Source organism: Montipora capricornis, chromosome 14 (genome assembly GCF_036669925.1).
Source record: "Montipora capricornis isolate CH-2021 chromosome 14, ASM3666992v2, whole genome shotgun sequence".
Lineage (NCBI taxonomy): Eukaryota > Metazoa > Cnidaria > Anthozoa > Scleractinia > Acroporidae > Montipora > Montipora capricornis.
This window is the reverse complement of record NC_090896.1, coordinates 9,661,175-9,684,553: the sequence shown is the minus strand read 5'-3', so window position 1 is coordinate 9,684,553 and position 23,379 is coordinate 9,661,175. Positions and strand designations below refer to the sequence as shown.

The 23,379-nt window shown below is 40.9% G+C and overlaps 1 protein-coding gene across 1 annotated transcript in view; it reads left to right on the top strand.

Annotated features, from left to right (window-relative positions):
- Positions 1 to 18,081, top strand: part of LOC138032958 (uncharacterized) — a 24,115-nt gene extending 6,034 nt beyond the window's left edge. Inside the window, exons 4-11 of the mRNA XM_068880676.1 lie at positions 1,381 to 1,618; positions 3,844 to 4,193; positions 5,447 to 5,679; positions 7,026 to 7,321; positions 7,815 to 8,177; positions 12,363 to 12,516; positions 13,091 to 13,403; positions 16,019 to 18,081. Coding sequence (XP_068736777.1) covers positions 1,381 to 1,618; positions 3,844 to 4,193; positions 5,447 to 5,679; positions 7,026 to 7,321; positions 7,815 to 8,177; positions 12,363 to 12,516; positions 13,091 to 13,403; positions 16,019 to 16,350 — 2,279 coding nt within the window. The 3' untranslated portion in view covers positions 16,351 to 18,081. The remainder of the gene's footprint in view (positions 1 to 1,380; positions 1,619 to 3,843; positions 4,194 to 5,446; positions 5,680 to 7,025; positions 7,322 to 7,814; positions 8,178 to 12,362; positions 12,517 to 13,090; positions 13,404 to 16,018) is intronic.
- The last annotated feature ends 5,298 nt before the right edge of the window (positions 18,082 to 23,379 follow it).

Sequence of the window (23,379 nt, the reverse complement as noted above, 5' to 3'; positions counted from 1 at the left end):
TGAAAAATTTTTCGCAGGAAAGTGAAATTTCTGTCTAAATAAAGCAAGCGTTTTTGTGGAAAGTCTGGATCAATTTATGCGAAAAGGTAAGAAATGTTGTGACGAGCCTGCTTCTGTCTTACCGCTAACACAACTTCGCATCTTCATCAAGCTTTTTCGATTTCGCTCGGATTTTCTCCCGTTTTTCTCTCGAATTTCGTACTTGCAAACTTTTGGAGTTAAAGGAATTTAATAAAACAATCAATCATAGCCAACTGGGCGCTACGCGCCTCGTTGGCTATTTACCATCTCATATCCAACAAGCGCGAAAATATCCGGAGTTTCAGTAGCCAATCAGGGTGCGCGTTCAACGCTATCCACTGTTTTAGTATGTACTAATTATAAATAGTCTTCCTGTCGATTATTGTGACTTTTAATAGGCCCTTTGCATGTCCGTGTCACGTGACCTTGTCAATCAGCAAAATGGTCGTGGTACAAACTAGACCCCGGAAATGGAAAGAGCGTGATGAAATTAGTAAGAATGTCGATTTTGGGGCCACTGACATCTAGGTGAGAGATTTTACAGTGATTTTAATGCTGAAAAAAGTAACTGAGATTTATAAGGAAAACAGGCTTTGCCATCCAGCACACACTTCTTTTACATTTTTCAAACTTTCAAATCGCTGTAAAATTACGCACTTAAACGTCAGTGGTCTAAAAGATATTATTTTTACTAATTTCATCACGCTCTTTCCATTTCTGGCGTGTAGTTTGTACCACGACCGTTTTTTATGATTGACAAGGTCACATGACACGGTCATGCAAAGTGTCTATTGTGTTCCTGTTTGATAACAATGATCTTGGTATTGCAGGACATATTACTGATGAATGCGCATGTCTCTTGGTGCAAGGGCTTTTTGGCATTCTCATATCTAAGACAAAACGATTTCTTTAGCAAGTAGACAAAATTTTCCAATGAATACGGCACATAAATCTTCCCAGATTGTGTTAAATAATCCTGATATTATTTGCTGAACTATACTTGTTGACAGACGCCACATCCTCGTACTATTTGTAACACTTATGCTCATAAGACATTTTTAAATTCCCATAAAAAATTTCTCAAACATCCTTCGAATTTTAACTAGAATTTCCAATAGTTTCTCCATGTTTTAATTTTGCTTTTTGAATCTTTCGATTGAAAAGGTATGATGTTATCGTTATTTTGCGCTTACAAGTTGGCTCTTTGTGACCAGGTACGCTCCCAATTGAGCTTGAAGAGAGGAGTTGGCCCACTTAAGACGCGAAGTCATTAAATTTCGCGCGGTGCTATTATGCTTGGTTGGTTATTCATCTTTCACAATTTTGTAACCTTCCTATCGTTCATGTTATAACCCCAAGCGCCCTTGTTTAAAGAAGCCGCCTTGGCACAAGGGAGTGTCAGTGGAGAGGAAGAAGAAGAAGAAGAGGACGAAGAGATAGAAGTAACCTCTGAAAAATCTGAGGAAGACGAAGAGGTCGATTTAACTTCTGACGAGGAAATCGAGGTTTCATCTCAGGATGAGGTTTCATTTCAGGATGAAAATGAATTCTTGAGTCCCTTTCGTGACACGAATGAGGATAGCATTGTCATATGCAGGTAAACAGTCTTTGGAATTTGAAATTACGGTTTGTCCTATGCCATTAAAAATCATGGGCATCGCAGTGTTCTCGCCAGGCCGCGCACTTGTGGGAAAAATAGAAATGGCACTTTAAAAGCCATGCAAATGCGCTCACTTGTGCGCATAAGGATGCTACAAGCCAAACAGATTTTTAGAAGTAAGTTAGCATCTTTTAATGGTTCCGGCGAATATTCCAGATCTGTGCTTCTTCAACTGAATGAAACAGTTTGTCAAAGCCTTCAATTATATTAACTTTTGTCTTCGTCAGTCACACGAGTGTTGCGCAGCTTTGACATCTTGGCCGCCATTTTGGATCAGGTAGATACTTCGTGTAACAGATAATTTAGAGTGCGGGCTCATGTCATTCTTCGTGGTACGTAGGAAATTAGATTCTTTCCTTCGCCCTAAAGTACCAAGGATTTAAGAAAGTGTCGGAGATCATTGAAACGCTGGCTGGTAAAAAGGACAATAAAGAGGGCAGCTTAGCAAGCAAGGCAAATAAGCTATTTCATTGAAGAAAGACCGTGTTTTTCAGAGTGGATTGCGATACACATGGCTTGCCTATGATGCCGACAAAAATATCACGACCTGTAAGATCTGTCTCGAGGCAAACAAATCAAATACAATATTGTCGAAGGGCCACCATTGCACGAGTTCCAGTTTGAACGTGCCTTGATGAAATGGACAGAGAAATCACGAAGTATGTTGTCCACCCTAGTTATGGAGCGCAAGTGACTTTTTCCCACCTAAGCTCTTACAGGGCCCGTATTTTTCAGGAAAGGGGGCCCTTGGACTCGTTAAGACAAAATCCTGGTGAGAACACTGCGATTGTAATGCTTCACCGTTTTCTATTGAGGGTGGTCGTGAAGATATGAATAATCAATATATAATCTGGCAATTTCGTTTAAATATCGTCCCTATCAATCAACAAGAGCAGGGCTGGCGCAGTGGTGACAGCTCTCGCCTTCTACCAACGTGGTACGGGATCGATTCCCGGATGCGACGTCATATTTGGGTTGAGTTTGTTGGTTCTCTACTCTGCTCCGAGGGGTTTTTCCCGGGTACTCTGGTTTTCTCTCCTCTCCTCAAAAACCAATATTTGATTTGTTTTTTTTCTGATTTCAGTTGGCTTTTAGTATCCTCTATTAGTAGGGCACTCGTGTTCGGCTAAATCATCTTGAGACTTAAATAAAGTTATTATTATTATTATTATTATTATTATTATTATTCGATTCTCTCAAGTTGTTGGGTGTTCTACTGTTTATGGTTGATGGTCATGCCACTTGTCATTACAATCTATCCCATACTTCTTGCACATCTCCTAGTGTACCTGCAGGACCACCTTGTCGCGGCGCTTTCTATACTCTCTCTGGGCAAGCTTCTTACGTCCACTGACAATGTGTCGTACTGTTTCAGTGGCATCTCCATACAATCTACATCTTGGTGACTCTGAGGTCGTATCTATGCTGTGCTTGATCGAGTTTGTTCTTAAAGCTTTATTATTATTATTATTATTATTATTATTATTATTGTTATTGTTATTATTATTATTGTTGTTGTTGTTGTTATTATTATTATATTTCATATTTGAGAAACATATAAGGTCGACAGCTTCCAAAACTGCATCATCAGTAGGTAAACCTTGAATTTAGCGAAGTTTAAATAATTTCAAAATTCGACGAACACTATTTTAATGCTAACCCCGTTGAGTGAAATGAAGAGACTTGTTTATCGATGATGACTCAGGGATACTCAGAAAAAATCCCGAGTGCTCCTTTACAGGAGTCGAACCTACGACCACTGAGCCATTGAGCTACAGAGGACTCGTATAACTCGGTGGTAGAGCATCCGAAGTCACGCCGGAAGTAATCGGAAGATCGTAGTTTCGGCTCTTACGATGGAGCACTCAGATTTTTTCCTAATATCTCCGAGTCAATTCATCCGGCGATATCTCTTAACTCTCAGTTGTATTTTTCTTTTAAAAAAAAGCATGACAATGCATAGTTAATATACGGGGATGGTTTTGAAAATTGACGAGTTTCTGTGTTACACAGTGTTTTTTCAGTGATTTGGTTGATCCCTGGCGTGTTTGTAATTTGTTAGGAGATGGGTAATTTTAGGCCTGACTAACGAGGTTGGCTCGCTGCCCATAGATCGGTACGAATGGGCATAGTTGGTCAACTCTGTTGTTTGACATTTTCAGTGGAGAAGTTGTCAAAGAAGGGACACGGTGGGACCCCAAGGAAGTTGCCGTACATGTAATCTTCCCTTCTGGCGCAGTGTCTGAAGACAGAATATTAAAACTTGTCAGATGGAATCCTCGTGCTCGTTGTCCGCCTCTCCTTCACCAGGAGGACATTGTCAGTGATGTCATTGAGCTATCAGAAGTGGACAGTCCGAGCATTCAGCATTTCAATGAAGCTGTCACAATAGTCATTCCACACTGTGCCTCAAATCTTAAGGGTTATGAAGTGGTGATTAAAACTTTGATCAACAGTGAAAACAATGAGTGGGACGATATTGTTGAAACGGAGGATTTGCGCACAAAGCATGGTGAGAATTGATTGATTGAGTTTTTTTGTGATTATAGTAAAGTGGGTTTTGTTACCTGAACTAAGTAACAGCAGACGACGGATGCAAGTCTTGTCTAGAAAGGGACCGTGTGTTTTAGGCAGCGTTTACACGAACGCGTTTTCATTTGTAACCGCATCGTTTTCGATGCGGTTACGCTTTCTTTTTACACGACACAGATCACGACTGTTGGCCAAACTGGGTCGATTTGAAATCGCTGCCACAAGTGTAGCGCTTTCAAAACGATTCGGTTTCATCTGTCGTTTAAAGGGCGAAACCGCATCGATTTGAATACGGTTACTATTTTAGCGCGAAATTTCTATTGTAAGATTCAAATGGTGAATTAAGCACGTTGTGCAGCGTTCGCTTATACCATCAAGGCTTTGATTTTCTGGCGAAAACGGTGCCGTGTAAACACTTCCAAACCGCATCGATTTTGACGCGGTTTCAAAGTCGTGAAACCCTGTCTATGTGAAACCGCGTTCGTGTAAATGCTGCCTTACTTTCACAGTATAAATTGGTAATGGTAGTGGTTTGTTTGTTTTGGGGAACAGGCCTGGCGCAGTGGTAAGGGCACTTGCCTTCCACCTATGTGGCCCGGGGATCAATTCCCATATTCGTTGCTGTATTTGGGTTGAGTTTGTTGGTTATCGACCCTGCTCTGAGAGGTTTTTCCCCAAGTACTCCGGTTTTCCTCTCTCCTCACAGCATTTGATTTGATTTGTTTTGGTTTCCGTTGATTTGTAGTCTCCCCAATTAGCAGAGCACTCGTGATCGGCTAAATAGCCTTGAGATTTTAATAAAGTGATTATAATTTTATACCGCACACATCAAATAAAGTCTCATTGCGGTCTACAATTCTGTGAGATATAGACCACCAACACCGGGGTCTCCCCCCTGGTGTGTGGGTTCTTAAACGGCCCACAGTGTGGATTAACAGGAAGGATTGAGAGACGGTTCCTATATGGTTTATAGTCCCTATGCGAGAAGTAATGCAAACCCAAAGAAATTCGCTATTTACTTTCGACACTCAATTGAAAACCGCTCTAAGATAATCACCCCTGATTCTGCGCATGACTGCTATGAAAACCAACTCAGCTATACACTACTGATAGCATTGTCCATCTTTTGATCAACCCAAGCCAGTTTGACCAAATATGCACACTACAGCTCAGTGGAACATGTCTCCATTCTCCGTGGTTAACACAAGTCAATAACTCGAAGCTTTTTTTCAGACATTAAGGGAGACCACGCTGGCTCTGGTGACGTTCCAGACTTACTTTTTCCCGTGGCTATCAGTAAGATAACACAATGCTCGACGTTCGTAGTGGTCTGTCGTCTAAGATCGCATGAACATACCATCACAAGTCAGGAAAGCGAACTGGTGTGGCCTGAATTTCCACTTGCCAGAATATCTTTTCCGCAAAATGCAGTTCCACGAGATGAATCATTTGAAGTCATTGCCAAGGTTAGCCTGTCACATGTGTCAATTACCCGTGTTTAGAGGGACCGTGCTATCCAACGCGCATGTTCGAGTTGGTCAGAAAGAATTTGAAACGTCGGCTCGATTTTTCGAGTCATGTAACAGCCCTCGTAACTCAATGTATCCTTGGCTTGCAACTGACATCATCGTAGCTATGTTGGTGTACTGAACAATAGCGAAAAATTCTTTTGGGAATTGGGTAAGGTAAAGTCTGCTACGAGCCTAGCCTAGAAGACCCATCAGGCCGGCGCTTATCTCCGGTTTCCGTAGCATGAAGTGACTAGGAGTATTTCTACTCCCCTCTGGATGGGATGCTAGTCCATCGCAGAGTTACCCCCAGCAATAGATTCGCCGGTAGACATTTATACACCTGGGTGGAGAGAGGCGGCGTGAGAGTAAAGTGTCTTGCCCAAGAACACAACACAATGTCCCGAACCCGAACCCGAACCCGGACCACTCGATCCGGAGTCGAGCGCACTAAGCACGAGGCCACCGCGCGAGAATTTGGCTCAAACGCGAGGGACATTTGGCTTTTGTTTTGTACACCACCACGGCCGTTTAATCACGTGAACGCAAGCTATGAACAATGTGATTACCTCGATATACTCAAGCCAAAAACAAAAGACTAAACAACTGAAGCAATCACGTAGACAGAAGCTGATTACACTGCTCTGGGAAACTCTAGGTAGAAGAACATGCGCCTTAGGGTTCAAACAGCCAAAAATTGGCTATTTGAGCCTTACGGCGCCTGCTCACTCCTCGTGCTAACATGAATGCACCAATTAGATACGCTTTTGATTGTTATTCACGAAAACCAATGAGAAGACACTTTGTTTTAAGGTTCCCCGGAGCTCTTCTCTCCCTCAGGCAAAAGAAGAGCTCTGGGATCGAGATTGAGGACACAACTAAAAAAATTGTCTATTACTAAGAGGACATAGACGTGGGTGCCTTTTCTTTGAAAGGAACATAAACATGGAAGACTTAAGTCTTCCAGGTTTTTTTAGTTCGAAAGTAATTCTTCGTTTGTTACCTCTTTTTGCACTGAATTACCTCTGCTGCACTGTTACCAGAAAATTGCAATTCTCTTAGCCAATAAGAATGCACGGAAATGCATGAGCTCGTGTTCGTCTTTGAAAAAATAATATTCTTTCTTAGCTATTCCAAATTGCATTCAATATCATATGATTACCTATAGGAATGTCTGTGTAAACATTATTATTTCTTCTTTATTTGTTCCAAATTGCATTCGATATCATATGATTACCAATAGGAATTTCTGTGTAAACATTATTATTTCTGTAATTTATTGCTTTATTTTCCATTTTACTCAGCTTCAAGAAGTTTCCCAAAAATTGTTCAAGAAGAAGCAAATTTTGCCAGGACCGATATTGCGAATAACGAGTCCAAGAGCAGTTGACTTTCTGAAGCCTGTAACCATCCAGCTTCCATTGTCTTTGGGAGAACGTTGCAGGAGAGGAGACATCGATATGTCATTAGTCCGTGTTCGTGTCCTCTTGAAAGAATCAAGCTCTGAGGAGGAAGAGTGGATTGAGATAACAGACAAACTTGAGACGCCTCCGAGATTTGACGGAGATATCATCACATTTGAAGTCAGGCACTTTTCAGTGTAAGTGTCAAAGCAAAGTTGAGATGACTTTTTTGCTCTTATGTATTCTTTTTCCTCGAAGGTCCCCGGAACCTTTCCAGTTTTGGGCCTGAAAAGCCAGTTAAGAAACTTTAATCCACTTGTTTCGATTTTAGCTGGTCTTTTTTAACACGTTTTCGAAAGTTCATTAATAATTCATGAGTGGAGTAGCCAATCAGGTCACCGATAAATCGTCACGTGCACAAGCTTTATAACTAATAAAGCACTCCTCATTAGAATTCCTTATATAAAGGGTATTAATAATCCATACCTTGTTTTTCTTGTATGCTGATGTTCTCCTCTGACAATTTTGTCCGGACTCCAGAGGGACACGCTGTTTGTGGAGTGTTTTTGAAACTGTTCAAAAACTTCGCAACTACGCCTCGTGTTTTAGACCCGATAAAACACTGCTCCTCGTTTTTTAAACATTACTTCAAGATAGTCCGTGTTTTACAACAACTCCCTCTTGTTGCAGTTTGTGGACTTTGGTTGATTGGTGTTGGAACAAACTACCGTTGGCTGGAGGCGCTGGCGCTGTTATTGATCAAACTGTGGAACCAGAAGTCAAGAAGTTGGATTCTGTACCAAAAGCAGCATCTTTTCTAGCGTTTGTTCCCGGAGACACTCGTTTGCACCAAACATCGCAGTTAAGGCTGTACTGCGTTCCAACGTGTAAAAAACCAGAGGTAGAAGAGATCGAGGGCAAGAAAGATAATGTTGTGATAGGAGATGGAAGCTCAGATGAACTCATGTATTTTAACGACAAAGCTTTCATGTTCCTATCCGAAGGTATTGTCGCTGCTATAAGACCTGAACGCTTACGGAAGTTTCACGTCAGGTGAGATAAAATTTCTCGGTACCAAGGTTTTATGAAGAAACGTAGAATAAAAGCTGTTAAAAACCTCTTTAGTTACTCAAAAACGGTCTGCCCTTTAACCCATTGTCTTCTATGAGTGAGATTTAGATTTTATTCTGTCTAACGCCAGGCGATTTTACTCGTCAATGGGCGGCGGTTTAGGAGTCAATGTATTAACAACCTCTATATCCCCTTCAATTAACCCATTGACTCCTATATAGGAGTGAGACTTAACAGATTTTACTGTACATATTCCCTATAAAAACTTTACTATACATATTCCCTTTAAAAATGTCCTTGCGATAATGTTAGAGTCAGTAATAACTGAGGAAATACATACTGTCTTTGAGGGGAAGAAGAGATTGGTGTTTTAATTGTAATCCTACTTAAAGGGGCTAGGTCACGCAATTTTAAGCACTGATCGAATGGTCATAGAATTAACTAAAATATCAAAATAACTGTTCAAAACTATAGAACAACTCTAACAAAACACAGGGAAGCCAAGAAGGGACATGGATGGACAAAACTGGAGAGGATTGAAATGGATTGAATTTGGGTAAATTTGAAAAACGTCGGCCCACCTTTTTTCAAACTTATATCGTTCTATATCAAAATGTCATTTACAAAGCTGGAAAATCATTCTCAGTTGTTATGTAGCCGTGATTTTGCAAATGAAAGACCCTTGCTCTGCCAATTTCACGTTTAGAGCTCATAATTAACAAAATTAAACAAAATTACCTAAAATAGCGTGACCTAGCCCCTTTAAGCCATTCTTTTTGTGACCACCTCGCGTTCGCTTCGTTTCCGAACTTAATCTTACGTAATTTTGTTCCTTAAAGGAAACCTCCACTAAAACAAGAAAATAACTTGAAACAACAGAACATGATGTTTGCAATAAAAAATGATGAAACTTTTTCTAATGGGAGTGTTTGTATCGAAAACAAATAAAATTTCAAAAACGCTTGTTTTGGTTTTCAAATTTCGCGTAAGCCGCCATCTTGAATAATTGTGACGTGTCGTGGTTGCCCTATTAGGGACCTTAAGCATGCTCGACGATTACAAAATGACGAAGAAGTGTCAAATAGACTGGAGCGAAAACGTCGTTGTTGGCGGGAAAAATAAGACTTAAGCATCCTGACCGAAGACGACAAAAATTTATCTTCATAAATTTTTTTAAAAGCATTTACAGATTTAAAGGGAAAAGGAAATTTCGGACTATAGGAATTCCACGGCAGAAAGGAATTCATTGACTTAAATAGAAACTGAGGACTCACTGAACTGTGCGATAACTACATTCTGCTGCAGACAGAGACGTAGCGTTTCCAAAATAGTCTCTTTTAATAGTCTGTGGCTTAACTATTAAAAATCCGATAGAACATATGACTGTGAGTAAACGAAATCATTCACTAAAAGAGCAATAAGAAAATCACCGACTAAACTATGGAATTTCACTAAGGACACAAGTAACAAAAGCTTGATTTACTCATGGTTTTCCCGCTCCTTCGCCTGCCTTCACCTCTTCAGAAGTGGAAACAAAAAAGCTTGTATTTAATGATAATTTCGACTCAAAGCGCTTAAATTTACACATTTGCTTCTACGAATATTTAATGATACATTTAGCAATTAAATGCTTTGAAAGAATACGCTATTTGGCCATAAATTCAAAGGAAAAACTTACGTTCTCACAACAACGACTTCGCTGCACTTTTCTCGTCGTCGACGAGGACGAAAACAAACTTACAAGCATGCGCAGTTTGTCCTTAATGGAAAATTTCGCTTCCGGTCGTCCTCGTTCTTGTAATCGTCGAGCATGCTTAAGGTCGCTATTGTTTCAAAACAAAAACCCATTGTGTGAAAAAACAATAAAGGCAAACCGTAACACGTCACAATTGTTCAAATGGCGGCGCCCGGAAAATTTGAAAGTGAACTGAAACAAGCGATTCCACGAGCCCATCACCCGGAGCGTTCAACTTAACTACACTTGTGCAAAGGCGTTTTCACAAGTAAGGTTATTTTTAGATTGAATTTCCCGCTAATGAGACTCCCACAGGAGCCCGATGACCAATTACAAGAAATTAAGCTGACGTCATAGGGTCACCGAACCGTAAGTGAATTTGTTTTTTGACCTAATTCGTGGTAACGGCTAGTCTAAAAATAAACCTACTTGTGAAAACACCGTTTCACAGACGCTGTAAGGAAGTTGCACGCTCCAGTATGGGCTCCTGGCGATTCTTAGGTTCATTTTTTTTCGATTTAAACACTTGTTGGAGAAAATTGTCGAGCAAATTTGATTGGAAAAACTATTTTGTTAGGTTTTGTCGGAGTGGATGTTCCCTTTAAATTCGTGAAATATTTTAACTATTAGCTGCTGTGAACTTTCCTTAAGGTATATAATAGGCCTTTTCCGAGTTCATGTCTGCCTCCTCTTCAAAGCGAGTTTAAGTGCGAAGTTGTTATGTTTGTTATGAAAATTAGTTTTCATTCATATGTAAAGTAGAACTTATTACCATCACAAAAACTTCGCACTTAGACTCGCTTTGAAGAGGAGACATACGTGAACTCGGAAATGGCCTATTGAACGGCTAGTTTTCACACCGTTCTTTTTTTACCCAGACTCAAAGGATGATATGCAGTACCCTTTTTGGTAGTCGTTTTTTTTAGCAGAACGGATCTTATTCTTTGATTGCACTCACGTGATAAGACGGTCATGTTGGTGCGAAAACAAGAGAAAAATGTAGCTCAAGTTTTGCATAATAATAGAGTCAAATTCCCAAAAGAATTTTTCGTTATTGTTCTGTCAACCAACATGGCCGCCGTGACGTCAGGTGAAACCAAAGCGTTGAATGGAGAGTTTAAAGGGGCTAGGTCACGCTATTTTAGGTACTTTTGTTTAATTTTGTTAATTATGAGCTCTAAACGTCAAATTGGCAGAGCAAGAGTCTTTCATTTGCAAAATCACGGCCACATAACAACTGAGAATGATTTTCCAGCTTTGTAAATGACATTTTGATATAGACTGATATAAATTTGAAAAAAGGTGGGCCGACGTTTTTCAAATTTACCCAAACTCAATCCATTTCAATCCTCTCCAGTTTTGTCCATCCATGTCATTTCTTGACTTCCTTGTGTTTTGTTAGAGTTCTTCTACAGTTTTGAACAGTCATTTTGATATTTTAGTTAATTCTATGACCACTCGATCAGTGCTGAAATTGCCTAAAATTGCGTGACCTAGCCCCTTTAAGTAAGGACAGTGCAGCGTCAACGAAAAGTCACTCTAAGATACATCTTGGCGCTATCGTAAGTATTTCGCGATTATTCAGTCTTGTTTAGGATGTACAATACGGGCCAAGATGGGTACGAACGATTTTAAGGCAAAGATAGAAAATGAGTGGCTCTTTGTTGTATCCTTGCGTTGTCGTCAAAACCTGGAAATCGCGATATTTCCTGTTTACAAACATGGGCGTCACATTTCTTTTGATATTCAAATTTGCCAACCACGGAACAAAATAAGTCATTGTTCCAACAGCCAATTAAGTTCTGGTTGGCATCATTAACAACAATTGGTGACGTCACGAGAAAGATGGCTATTGATGAGTTAAAGAGTACGGCGAAGAAATGCACTGAAATGCGTGTCGCACGGGCAGCACGACTATTTTTCCCGGTTTAAATCAACCAATAACATTCTTGTTTTGTGGCGTTGTCGTTGCCGTACCCTTGGTCATTTCCTAGTAGCAGAGGTCTCTTTTCAGTTGCGTTCGTGGGTCAAAGCCCACTCTGTTGAGCATGCGCGACGGTTACTTCGCCGCAGAATCCTCACGTGATACTTCACATCTTGTGCGGGCTCAGTTAACAACAGGGGAATTACTGTAAAGGAATGCGTGAGACACCTTGGGCTCGAGTGACAGTCAGCTAACATACCGTCCAAGGTCGTGGACGGCGGTTGGATCAAAGTGAGTGTCGATCCATGGCAGAGCTCTCTTTTCCCGCACTCGTCAGCCCAGCGAAGGCATCTAATATCTGTCAGAAAACACTTTGCACCAGATTGTCTTATTGATTTCAATCTTCGTTGAGAGCATGCCTTTTAAAATGCTGCAACATTACTCAGAATTAACGATGTATAAAAGTACGGTTTTGGACCGTGACGACTGACACTTCATTTATTTTTAGCCTTCAAGACGAACCCTTTCTGAAGAGTCTTAAAATTCGTGTTGAGAATCGAGGAGACCTGATAGTTTCATTCTTCAAGAGCCAAGAAAAAGATGAAGACAATATGTTGTGTGAACTGGAGGTGACACTACCTCCCCAAAGAGCTGATCCTGACGTAAGTGTGTAAAAAATACTCTTTGACGAGAACGAAAGAAGAAAACCCTTCACCTTATAGAGTGTTTTCACATTACGTCACGGCAGCCATGTCGGAGAAGCGAAATATTTTTTTCGCGAATTGAACTCGACTCTTAAAATTCTGGTCATCTGGACGAAAACTATTTAGTTTCAGTACAGTAGAATATGATATTTATTCACATGTACACCTGTACATGGAAGGGCGCGTTTAAGTGTAGGTGGTTTTCATGTTACGTCATCGCCGCCATGCTGGTGGACGAAAACAAAAAATCTCTCATTAGCTTCCTTTTTTCGTCCACCAGCAATTGTACATTGCAGCATTGGTGGGTGGTATGTCGGCTGATAATGTGCGCGGCTGAGAAATGTCCGAATAAGGAGGCAGGGCTCAACTTTCCTTTAGTCTTCTACGCAGCCGTTCTTTGTGTCCGGCGTCACGCAACGCTCCTCCCCACACAAAAATAAAACGGCGTGACTACACAAAGAACGGCTGTGTAGGAGACTAGACTTTCCTCAATGGACAATTTTATTGAATGTGTTTTATTAATTTTCGGCAGAAAACACCTGTGGAATTCTTTGGTTTGCGTCTTCGTGATACCACATTTGATGAGGCTCCTTTTGATGATTCGTATGGCATCCTCACTGCGTGCCGTGGAGTGCTAAACGAGATCAATAAAAGACAAATTTACGAGGATCACCTGGAATTGTCGAGGAGGTCGATAATGGGTTTAAGAGATGTAAAGGAAAAATTTCTAGCGGAACTTTCGAAGCTGCCTCAGGAACACAAGGAAAGGTGCTTTGACAAGATCGTCAGTGGGCTAGAAGAAGGTGGTGAGGGCCTGAAGCATATAAGAGATCGTCTTCTTGAAGGTGCGTAGGGTTTCGTAAAGACAGACGACTAGTAAGATTATTAGTGTTCTTTGCATTCTGTACGTTGATGGAGGACGATTTCCGAAACGACTTGTTTCCATACTTGCGATGGGTTTTCCTCCATTCCGTTGTCGTCTGTAGGGAGTAGGGGGTTTTTAAACTCCCTTCTCCCTACTGACGACAGCGGAATGGAGAAGCAAAGACTACGGCTACGGCAACGAAAACGTCAGTCCAAAATATAACTTAAGTATTTCGCGATTATTCCGTCTTGATCACATTGTACAATACGTGCGAACTGTCCTATAACTGGACTGGGTACGAACGGTTTTAAAATAAATGAATGGTTCATTGTTATATGCTCACGTTTTCATCATAAAATTTGGTGATTTCAAGCTGTTATTTTGGTGGAGTACGGCAAAGAAATGCACGGAAAATCGTGCTGCACGTGCAGCACGAGTATTTTTGCTCTTTTAACCAATCACATTCTTGCTTAGAAGATTCCTAAAGTAATAACACGATCATCACAGGATAATATAGCGATAAAAATAAATTCAGATTCAGTCTGAAGAGACTCACGAGGAGTGGCTGTAATGTGGTCCCGCACAGCAATCAGCAGCCTCCTCAATTGCGTCCATTAGATTTACGATCTCGTCTAAATACTTAATAATTGTTAGGGAGGCCTTCGCTGTCAGAGATAGAATTGTTCAAATGTGTTTCGGTTAGAACGATAATGTCGTGGAACCTACCACCTTCACATTACTAGTTCGGATGCTCTATCACTGAGCTATGGCAAACTCGTGGAAGCCATGCCGTTAAACTAGGGTCATATGACATCTGTATATCAGGATACATTGTGAAATGTGGGGAGGGGGGAAATGGGAGACCTCGTAACACTTAAAGTGCACGTAAACTCAAATATTTTTGTTCCTAATATAAGTGTCCCCATCCGAAGCAAATTGTTACCCAGAAATTCTCGTTTTTTCTGTACAATGATGCAATACATACTTAATTGACCGCTCCCCATAGGGGCTTTTCAGGGCCAATGAAACACAACGAAACGACGGAACAGAACAAGAACAACTGTTAAGAATCCCAACTGGCCAAAGGCAAACTAGTTGCCTATTTACAAGTGCAGCTGGGAAGTTGAACCAGGATCAAATTCAACCAGTGGTCAGAACGTGTCTTGAACTTGGGATCCCCGGATCTCAAGACAAGCGTCCCAACCACTGGGCCACACTGCCTCCTTCTGTGCTGTGCGAGCCACGTGAACTTGGCAAAATTTGCAGAAATTTGGACCCATGACCGTGATGTGAGAGGCATGGGTCTATTCTCGATTTTACGTCACAATCTGAAAATGAAGGCGCGTCGCCAGCTTCTGAAGTCATGCGTCAGGTCCAGGCTAATCTACGCGACACAAGCGATACTACCAAAATCTTTTAAAATGACCAAACTAGAATCATGCTGGTATAAATTCCTACGGAGGATGATACGGGGTCGATTCAATACAAAAACTCAAAAAACCAAGGCGATTTCAGGTTCAAATGTTTACGTCCAGACTGTGAGAGGATAGTCGGTACACCAACACTACGCGATTTTATCGAGGCGCAGTACCTAAAATATAAGGCGCACACCTGCAGGCAACCGAATGACGCACTCACCAAGCGCGTTCTATTTGCAAGACCTCAATGCAAGTATTACAGACCGCCCGTTGTGTAAAATTTCTGAAATCCTGAATGTGTCCAAGTTCAGAGCCTAGAAGGCAACGCAGAATAAAGCAGAGCTCACCAGCCTCATGAAGAAGAATCTCAACTTCAAAAGTGGAGCTGGACGTCAAAGCATCAGATACGCATCATGGAGGACAATAACTGAACTGAACTGAACACCTTTGCATTGCTGTTTAGAAGGCAACGCAGAATAAAGCAGAGCTCACCAGCCTCATGAAGAAGAAGTTCAACTTCAAAGTGGAGCTGGACGTCAAAGCGTCAGATACGCATCATGGTGGACAATAACTGAACTGAACTGAACTAAACAGCTTTGCATTGCTGTTTAGGAAGAAATTTTGCATTGGTAAGCAGTTTGGCGGAGGGGTTGGCGCAGTGGTAAGATCTCTGCCTTCCAACCCTAGGGTCCCGGGTTCCATTCCCGGTTCTGCCGAGAGTGGAATATTTGGCGACCTTCTTTCCCGCTGAAGTTCACTCAGCTTTCCATCCTTCCGAGGTCGGTAAAATGAGTACCAGCATGCATGGACTGCTTAGAAGCGGCTGCAATTTGCGCCTGTATATGCTTCCAGTCCGCTGGGGGTAAACTGATCATTGTAAAGCGCCTTTGAGACGTTTGTGATAAAGGCGCTATATAAATGCACGACTTTACTTTACCTTTACCTTTGTGACGTGGGTCCAAATTACTGCTAGTTTTGATAACTTTACGCGTCTTCCGGCAGATAAAAAGCGAAAATTTGAATCGTCAAATATGTTTGCTTTCGGTGGGGAGATCAACATTGTAGACCAACAAAATTTGAGTTTGAGTGCACTTAAACATAATCTCGCTTACATCTCATTCCTTTCATTTCTGCACGTATCTAAACCATTAACTTATATGAATTTGCCCTGCATTAGCTCGAGCCAAGATCAACGAACAAATCAGTCGTCGCATTTGTGATGTGGTTGCCGAGAAAATGCAAAAAGGAACTTCTTGGATAACTCTGGCAAGAGATCTCGAACCAAAGATTCCAGAATCTGATATTGACGAATTACAGGAGAACGAAGTCTCTCCAAAGGAATGCTGTCGAATTGCGCTCAGAAAATGGTACCAGAGATTTACGTTCCAAGCAACAAGCCAAGAGCTCATGCGATGTCTCACAAATATGGGTTTCGCAAACCTTAATTGGCATATAATGAAAGAACTCGGCCTTGTATTATACGAAGATATCCCAGAGTCGGAGAGGTGACAAGTCATGCATCAGTTCACTTGCTAACTGCGGAAAGTGGAGGTGGCCATCGATGATCAGTAACGTGATCAACTTAACTAGATTTAACACCCGGTCTCAGTTGCTTAAAGGCAAGATAACTTTATCTGGTGGATAAGTCACTACCCGACAGTTTCAATCTGTGCAAAGATATTTGAATTGGGGCACTTAAGCATTAATATGCACACCCTAAGCACATGTAAGTAAAGGTGTGTACAAAACGTTTGGAGTATCCACCGGATAAAGTTATCCGGCCTTTCAACAACTGGGGCCTGGTTAATACTGCAACCGTTACTTATTTTTGGAGTCCTCTAACCATAAGATCTGCTCTGTCTTTACATTTGAGGTAACAAAATTCGAATAACTGGAATCTGTGCACTGGCGCATGTGCACTGCCTCAGTTACGGGGCAGGTATGCTTTATTTCCGATTTAATAGAGTATTTTTGTCGTCCTTTATTGTCCCCCGTTCGTTCTGAACATGCCAACACAGGGAAAAAGTGCTCCAATATTCTTACACGGTGACCTAGTGACAAGCGCTGTACCCATTAGAAAGTAGAGTGTAGTAGGAGTCAAAACAATTAATTCAATTTTTGTCTCACTTAAAATGACATTAGCCACCACCTTTAGGTCAGGGTACCAATGTGTCCGAGTCTTTAGTTCTGAGCACCGTCATCAGGTTTAAAGAATTTTTTTCCTCATGCGCATGCTCAGAATCAACGGTCAGTTTAATTAATCAAGGATATATCCAAGAGCAAATGAGGTAAGATAGTGGATCCCCCATACATGGACCTCCTCAGTCCACAGAGAGTTTTTTAAAAATCTAATTTTAGCGCATGGTTCACCCACGCTGCTATTTTTTAGAGAGCACCTGATTGGCCTGTTGTAAGTAGTAAAATTTTCAAATATGTACGGCATTGGGAAGGAGAACTTAAAATAGCTCTGCGAAACTAAAAATAGATTTTAAAGAACTATGATTGTGCATGGGGATCCGTTCTCAGTCTTACCTCATCCGCTCTTGATATCTCCCATCGCATTCGAAAATACATGGGTATAGAAAGCTAGAGGATATCCTCTACAGGTAAATTTTTCGTTTAAACAACAAACAACAAACAACATCCAAGATGAACGCTTTAGCCAGAACCACAATTCCTGGTTAAATATATTGATAGATTTTTATTGATAAATGTACTTGACACAGATTATGCGGGGGCAAAAATTCGTGTCGAACGTTCAACTTGGTGCCGAATATAAAAATGTAATATAGTCGTTTCAAAATCTTCGAAGAAGATTCCTCCACATAGTGCATGATTGTTCGTGAGAACATATAAAGTAACCTCTACAAGTAAATTTTAAAGAAGCAAAGAACATCGAAGATCAATGCTGCTGTCCGGAACACAACTTTCCCTCTTAAATATTTATAAATTTTTATTCAAAAACGTACTTGGCAAAGCTTGTGCTGGAAAGACATACTCGGCGTATTCGCGTCAAACGTTGGTGCCGATATAATCACTGCTCATCTTTCGTTTTCCTTAAAGGGGCTATGAAATAGCATTTTAGCTCATTACAAAGTTGGTGCATGTATGCTTGTAGGGGTAACAGAATTTATACAAGGTGTATTTATTTAGTCATTTGAAAATATTTTGAAGTGCGTGTATTTGTCCATCCTTGCAGTGCATGGTTATTTGTGAGAAGAAATAAAATAAAACGAAAAACGCTCTCGTTCACCCATGGTAGAAAGGTTAGTAAGAAAGCGAATTAAACATATTTAGTTGATACACAGTTTACAACTACTTGTCTTGGCACTGGGATGTCTTATTGCTCCTTTCGTAAGCATGTGGAGTGGCGGATCCCACTCCTCATTATTTTCTGAATGATAATTTATCTTGAGACCACTGGTGGATCAATAAAGAAAGAGAATGGACTTGCCTCTCACAGTTGTTTTTGTTAATTAACTTGGAGACCACGTCTTTGTTCTTTAACCGTGCTATGGGAAAGAACAGTCAGAGCCTGTAGATGGTCCACCCGAAGCACAGAATCAATTATTCACACAGTGTCATGCAAAGTACTCTGTCCACTCAAAGAGAATGAAAGAATTAAACTTTATCTCCTTACCCTGGGAACACCCAAGCTTAGAGTTATAATTGCATCGATATCCTTGGCCTTTGACATTGGATTAGATTTAAACAACATGAAGCAAATTAACTATGAATTAAGGTGTGTCATGCACAATGGAAGAGTACTTTTAGGAAGCAGGAAGAGCCGGGAGAGATGGTTTTCCACCAAAGGCACACATTTTCTTAAATTCCTATGATATTTGCAAAGTCAAAAAAAAATCTGTCCCCAATCATGAAGGTGTTCACGTATGTTAAAGTCAGTGAATTACCTCTGCCCCTTAGAGACGAATAGGCCATTTCCGAGTTCATGTCTGCCTCCTCTTCAAAGCGAGTCTAAGTGCGAAGTTTTTCTTCTGAAAATTAGTTTTCATTCATATGTAAAGTAGAACTAATTACTATCACAAAAACTTTGCACTTACACTCGCTTTGAAGAGAAGGCAGATGTGAACTCGGAAATTGCTTTCTTTTTTGATATACTTTCATTGATCGATCCTCCATTGCCGACAAACCTACACAGTTGCTTGAGGAAGAAATCCCTTTTACCAAATTGACTGCAAAACAAAAAGCTGAAAATACCAGCGGGAGACCTTTATGGGCATTTAAAACGGCGAGCCGTTTTAAAGCCCATAAAGGTCGGACGGAATATATATATGTATATTTAGCAGCTGGAAGGTCCGTATAGCGAAAAACTGTCACAGTTTTTCGCTATACGGACCGACCCTTAGCTGGTAAATAACTTACCGGTATTTATTTTTTCCCCTCTGAAATTAGTTTTTTAATTGTTGACTCGCACCGCGCCTGATGAAACTGAACGTTTCAAAGAGAAATATTTTTCTTTGAATTCTATTTCCAAACCTCTTGTGTAATAAAATGTAACTGTTGTGTGTAAACGGATTCGGTGTCAAAAAAAATCCAAATTTAAGGTCATCACACAAGCAGACGCGACCAAGGCTAGGATTCCGCCCGCCGTGAGCGGGCCGGATGAGAAAATTCCGCCCGCTCTCGGAACCAATCAGATTGCATGATTTGTTGAATTCCACCCGCTAATGCAGGCTGAGAAAGAAATCATTGTTATGTTAATCACGTGGGCGTGGAGTTGTCCCATAAGAGTTTGGAAATATTTAGCATTGAATTTACCAATTCATTTTCATAGAGCTTTCGTAATAGTAACATGCCTTGTCGGTTTCGCTGTGCAAAGAGTAAAGAAGAAGAGACCAGTTTAGTGTCGGAGCCACTCCGAAAGCAACACAATACAACACTAAATGGGGAAGAAGAGTAACTGCAGAATACCCTGCCACATCGAAGACAAGTCCTGAAAAAGCTTGATGCGCGGTTACGAGGTCACATTTATTTGATAAATATAGTTGGTATTATTGTATATGGACTGTAATTCTGAGTGGATACGCGGATACGAAGTGGGTATGTCCCTCTCTTTCTTGAGAGAAGGTAAGTATATTTCTTAGTGGATACGCGGATACGCATTGTAGTTAACCGAACCAGGAGCAAGGATGGCACAGTCGGTTAGTGCGCGACCTTGGTGCAAGAGGTCCTGAGTTCGATTCCCGGATCTCGCATCCTTGTTTCGACTTCTTTCCCTTCCGTGTAGCTAAGTAGCTTTAATACCCGTTAAACGGAGCACTGATGGAGAGGGGGGAATAAAATGAGCGCACCGTCGACCTCAGGTTTGTCAGTTGAATTACTGTTACGAGTTATCGACCTTAAATATGGTTACTTTACTTTACTATACTCTAAGCGCAAAATGAAAGCTAAAATTTTACGAGAGTGCTTAGGCCTAATCACTGAAACGAGCGTTTAGGCTTAATCAGGAATCGAGTGCTATTTCGAGTAAAGTGTAGTTAACCGAACCGTAAAATGTAAGCTACGAGGCAATGTTGTTGACGCCCCTAAATTGGAAAGAGTGCAACGTCGCGCCACAAAGTTTATTCTAAAAACTGAAGATGACTATTAAGTTCGTATCTCTAAGCTTAATCTACTGTCTCTAGAACATAGACGATTCATTTTTGATGTACTCTTTTTTTATAAAGCTTTGAATGGATACATTAATATTGACATGTCTACATACGCCCAATTTTACTCTGATACTGATAGGTATCCCCTTAGAGAAAAAGACAGCCTCACTTTAAAGAAGAACTATGCTAGAACGAACACGTTTAGATTTAGTTTTTTTAATCGTATTGTAGACATGTGGAATTCGCTTCCATTTCACGTTAAATCAGCTTCTAGCATCTCAAGTTTTAAGCGTGGTGTGGTAAATTTCTTAGCAAACACCAACTGAATAAGTTGATTATTTGAGAACTGATTTTATCCTTGTATATTTTTTATGTTTAATGTTAGGATTAATATATTTGGATATTTGTACTTTTTAATAGCTGGGTGGTCTGTCTATGGGGTATTTGATTCTTTTACGGACTATCCTTATGGCCTTTTGTTTTTGTTTGTGTGTTTTTGTATTTTGTAAGTTGCCATTAAATTGTAATAAATAAATTTTTACGTAATAGTTGTGATTGAAATGTCAAAGTCAACCTCGTCTTTATTTAAGTTAAGCATACTAATTAGGTGAGTTAGATGTCTTTATATCTTTGTAAAAGTTAATCCTATTGATAATTTAACTAATTATCAACCCCAGCCTTTCCCTGCTGCCTATTCAATCCCACCCTTTCGTTCAGACAGTTGAACTTTATCGGGTTTTACACACCTATACATGTCGCCTGAATAGTGCGTTTCTATTGGCTGTCACCCTTATGAATTATTAATGATTTTAACAATACCTTCCTAGTACATGTTCTCCGAATATCCTTAAAAGGTACTTTGAAATAATGTCAGCTCCCAAGCTTATTTTAGAAATTTACCATTAGTTCAGGATGTTATCAGAATCATAAACTTTATAATTCTTCATTTGAATCTTTACTTTTCTTTTGATGATTAAGCTCCGACTGCATCGATCTGTCTCATCATCTGCAATGGCACAGTTCATACCTCAGAAAGTTTGTGTTTATGCCGTGAGAGCCAGCGGTGTAGAAGACTTTGAAGCGACAAAATCTTTGATGAGGGTGAGTTTGCTATTCGTGCCATAACCAAGATCTTGCAGACGTCCAAGACATGACAACAGATCTTCGTTTTGAAGCGAGAAAAGGTGTTCTCCATAAATCCTCTTCGATGACTTCACAACCTCCGCTGATTCTCGTGGAGAGAACTTATCTACGGATCCAGACCTGAAGGTAAGGTCGGGGCCCGCTCTCGAACATTTTGTTTTTGCCCTTTCACAGTTTTGGTGTTTTATGGTATTGGTGGCTTTGGTCCAAAAATAAAGGGGGGTGGGGGGGGGGGGGATCCGCCACTGGATCCGCCACTGGATCCGCCACTGGATCCGCCACTGGAGATGTCTCGAAAGAGCTAGTTTAACTCGATGGAATGAACAACTGCGGACGCCATAGTTACATTAGGAGCTGCCCAAAATACTGTGGCAACTGGGCAACGCCTCGAGTCTTCCTTCCCTACTGTTTTCGTAAGACTTGGTCTTAGTTTTCGCACTACGGAAGACAAGACTGGGTCTTACGGAAACTATGACCCTGGGGTCTGATTTGCATTTATTTTTTAGGTAAAATTACATTTTACATCAATTGCAGTGAGATCTTTTTCTTCGGAAAACTGTAGTAAACCACCTTACGCTCTCTAGCAATTCCCCCGCCATTTTGTTTGTTATTTCGTTCGCGCGCGTGTTAAAAAACCTGGGTACAAGTAAAATCATCAACCAATCCAACAGGAAAACCTTAGACAGCAATGACCAGAACCAGGCTGCTGACCAGCGGTTTTTGTTAAAACAATGGTTTGCTGGGGGTGCTCAGTCTCCCGGGCTCAGAAAACCTGGTTGTGGTCATTGTTATTTAAAGCCGCGGCTACACGAGCGATTTTTTGCTCTCGCTGGTGATGCGATTTTTTCAAACTTTGTCGCGTCGCCAGCGCGAGCTGAAAATCACACGTGTAGCCACCCTTGAACTGGCGACGCGACAGGCGAAAACATCGCAAGAAAAAAGTCGCCAGAGTTGAAACTTTCGCGACAAAATCGCAGAGATAGTTGCCCGTGTAGCCACCCTGCAACTTTTTGCCGGCGCTTGCGACGCGACTAAAGAGTATTAAGCCAATGAAATTAAAGTAGGAATGTCTGTTTATAGTGTCCAGGTCTCTTGAAGTATACGATTCGCGCGGTCTTCAATTTGTCGCCAAAATTTGTCGCAATTGTAGTCACCCTGGCGCGCAGGCGACGCGACAAAATCTGAAAAAATCGTCGCATCACCGGCGCGAGACAAAAATCGACCGTGTAGCCGCGGCTTAACGTTTTCACACGGGAGCCATGTTAGATTGCAAGCGAGGCTAATAACGCATGAAATCCAAGATGGCGGATAAACAGTCGAACACGCCTGTTATTCCTGTAAGTTCAACTACAGTTTCTTGGTCTTCGTCCCTTGAACGGCTCCCAAACATCGGCATGAAAGACGTGGAAGCTTTTGTAAGCACAGAAAAATCTCCAACAAGTGGCATTAATAAAAGGATATAAGTTTTTCGTGGAGGGATTTATCCATGAGTTTCAAGGTTTGGTCATGTCAGTTTTAATTTCTTTCCTAGCTTTTTATCGCGTTTATAATGCTTGTCAACTAGAACAAAGTTCGTGTTTCTGATTTTAGTGGCTTCAAACCCTGGAAACGGGAGGGAAGTCTACAGAAGTGTAAATGTTTTAAATCCCTTAAAAAGAACGAAGATCCACATCAACTTAAGGTTAGTATAAAAAGGATCGGACCCTGTATGAAATTTTGATTTTCAAAATACATCGCCATTTGTACCGGCGGCACCCGCGGCGTACACCAACCTTAAGGATTT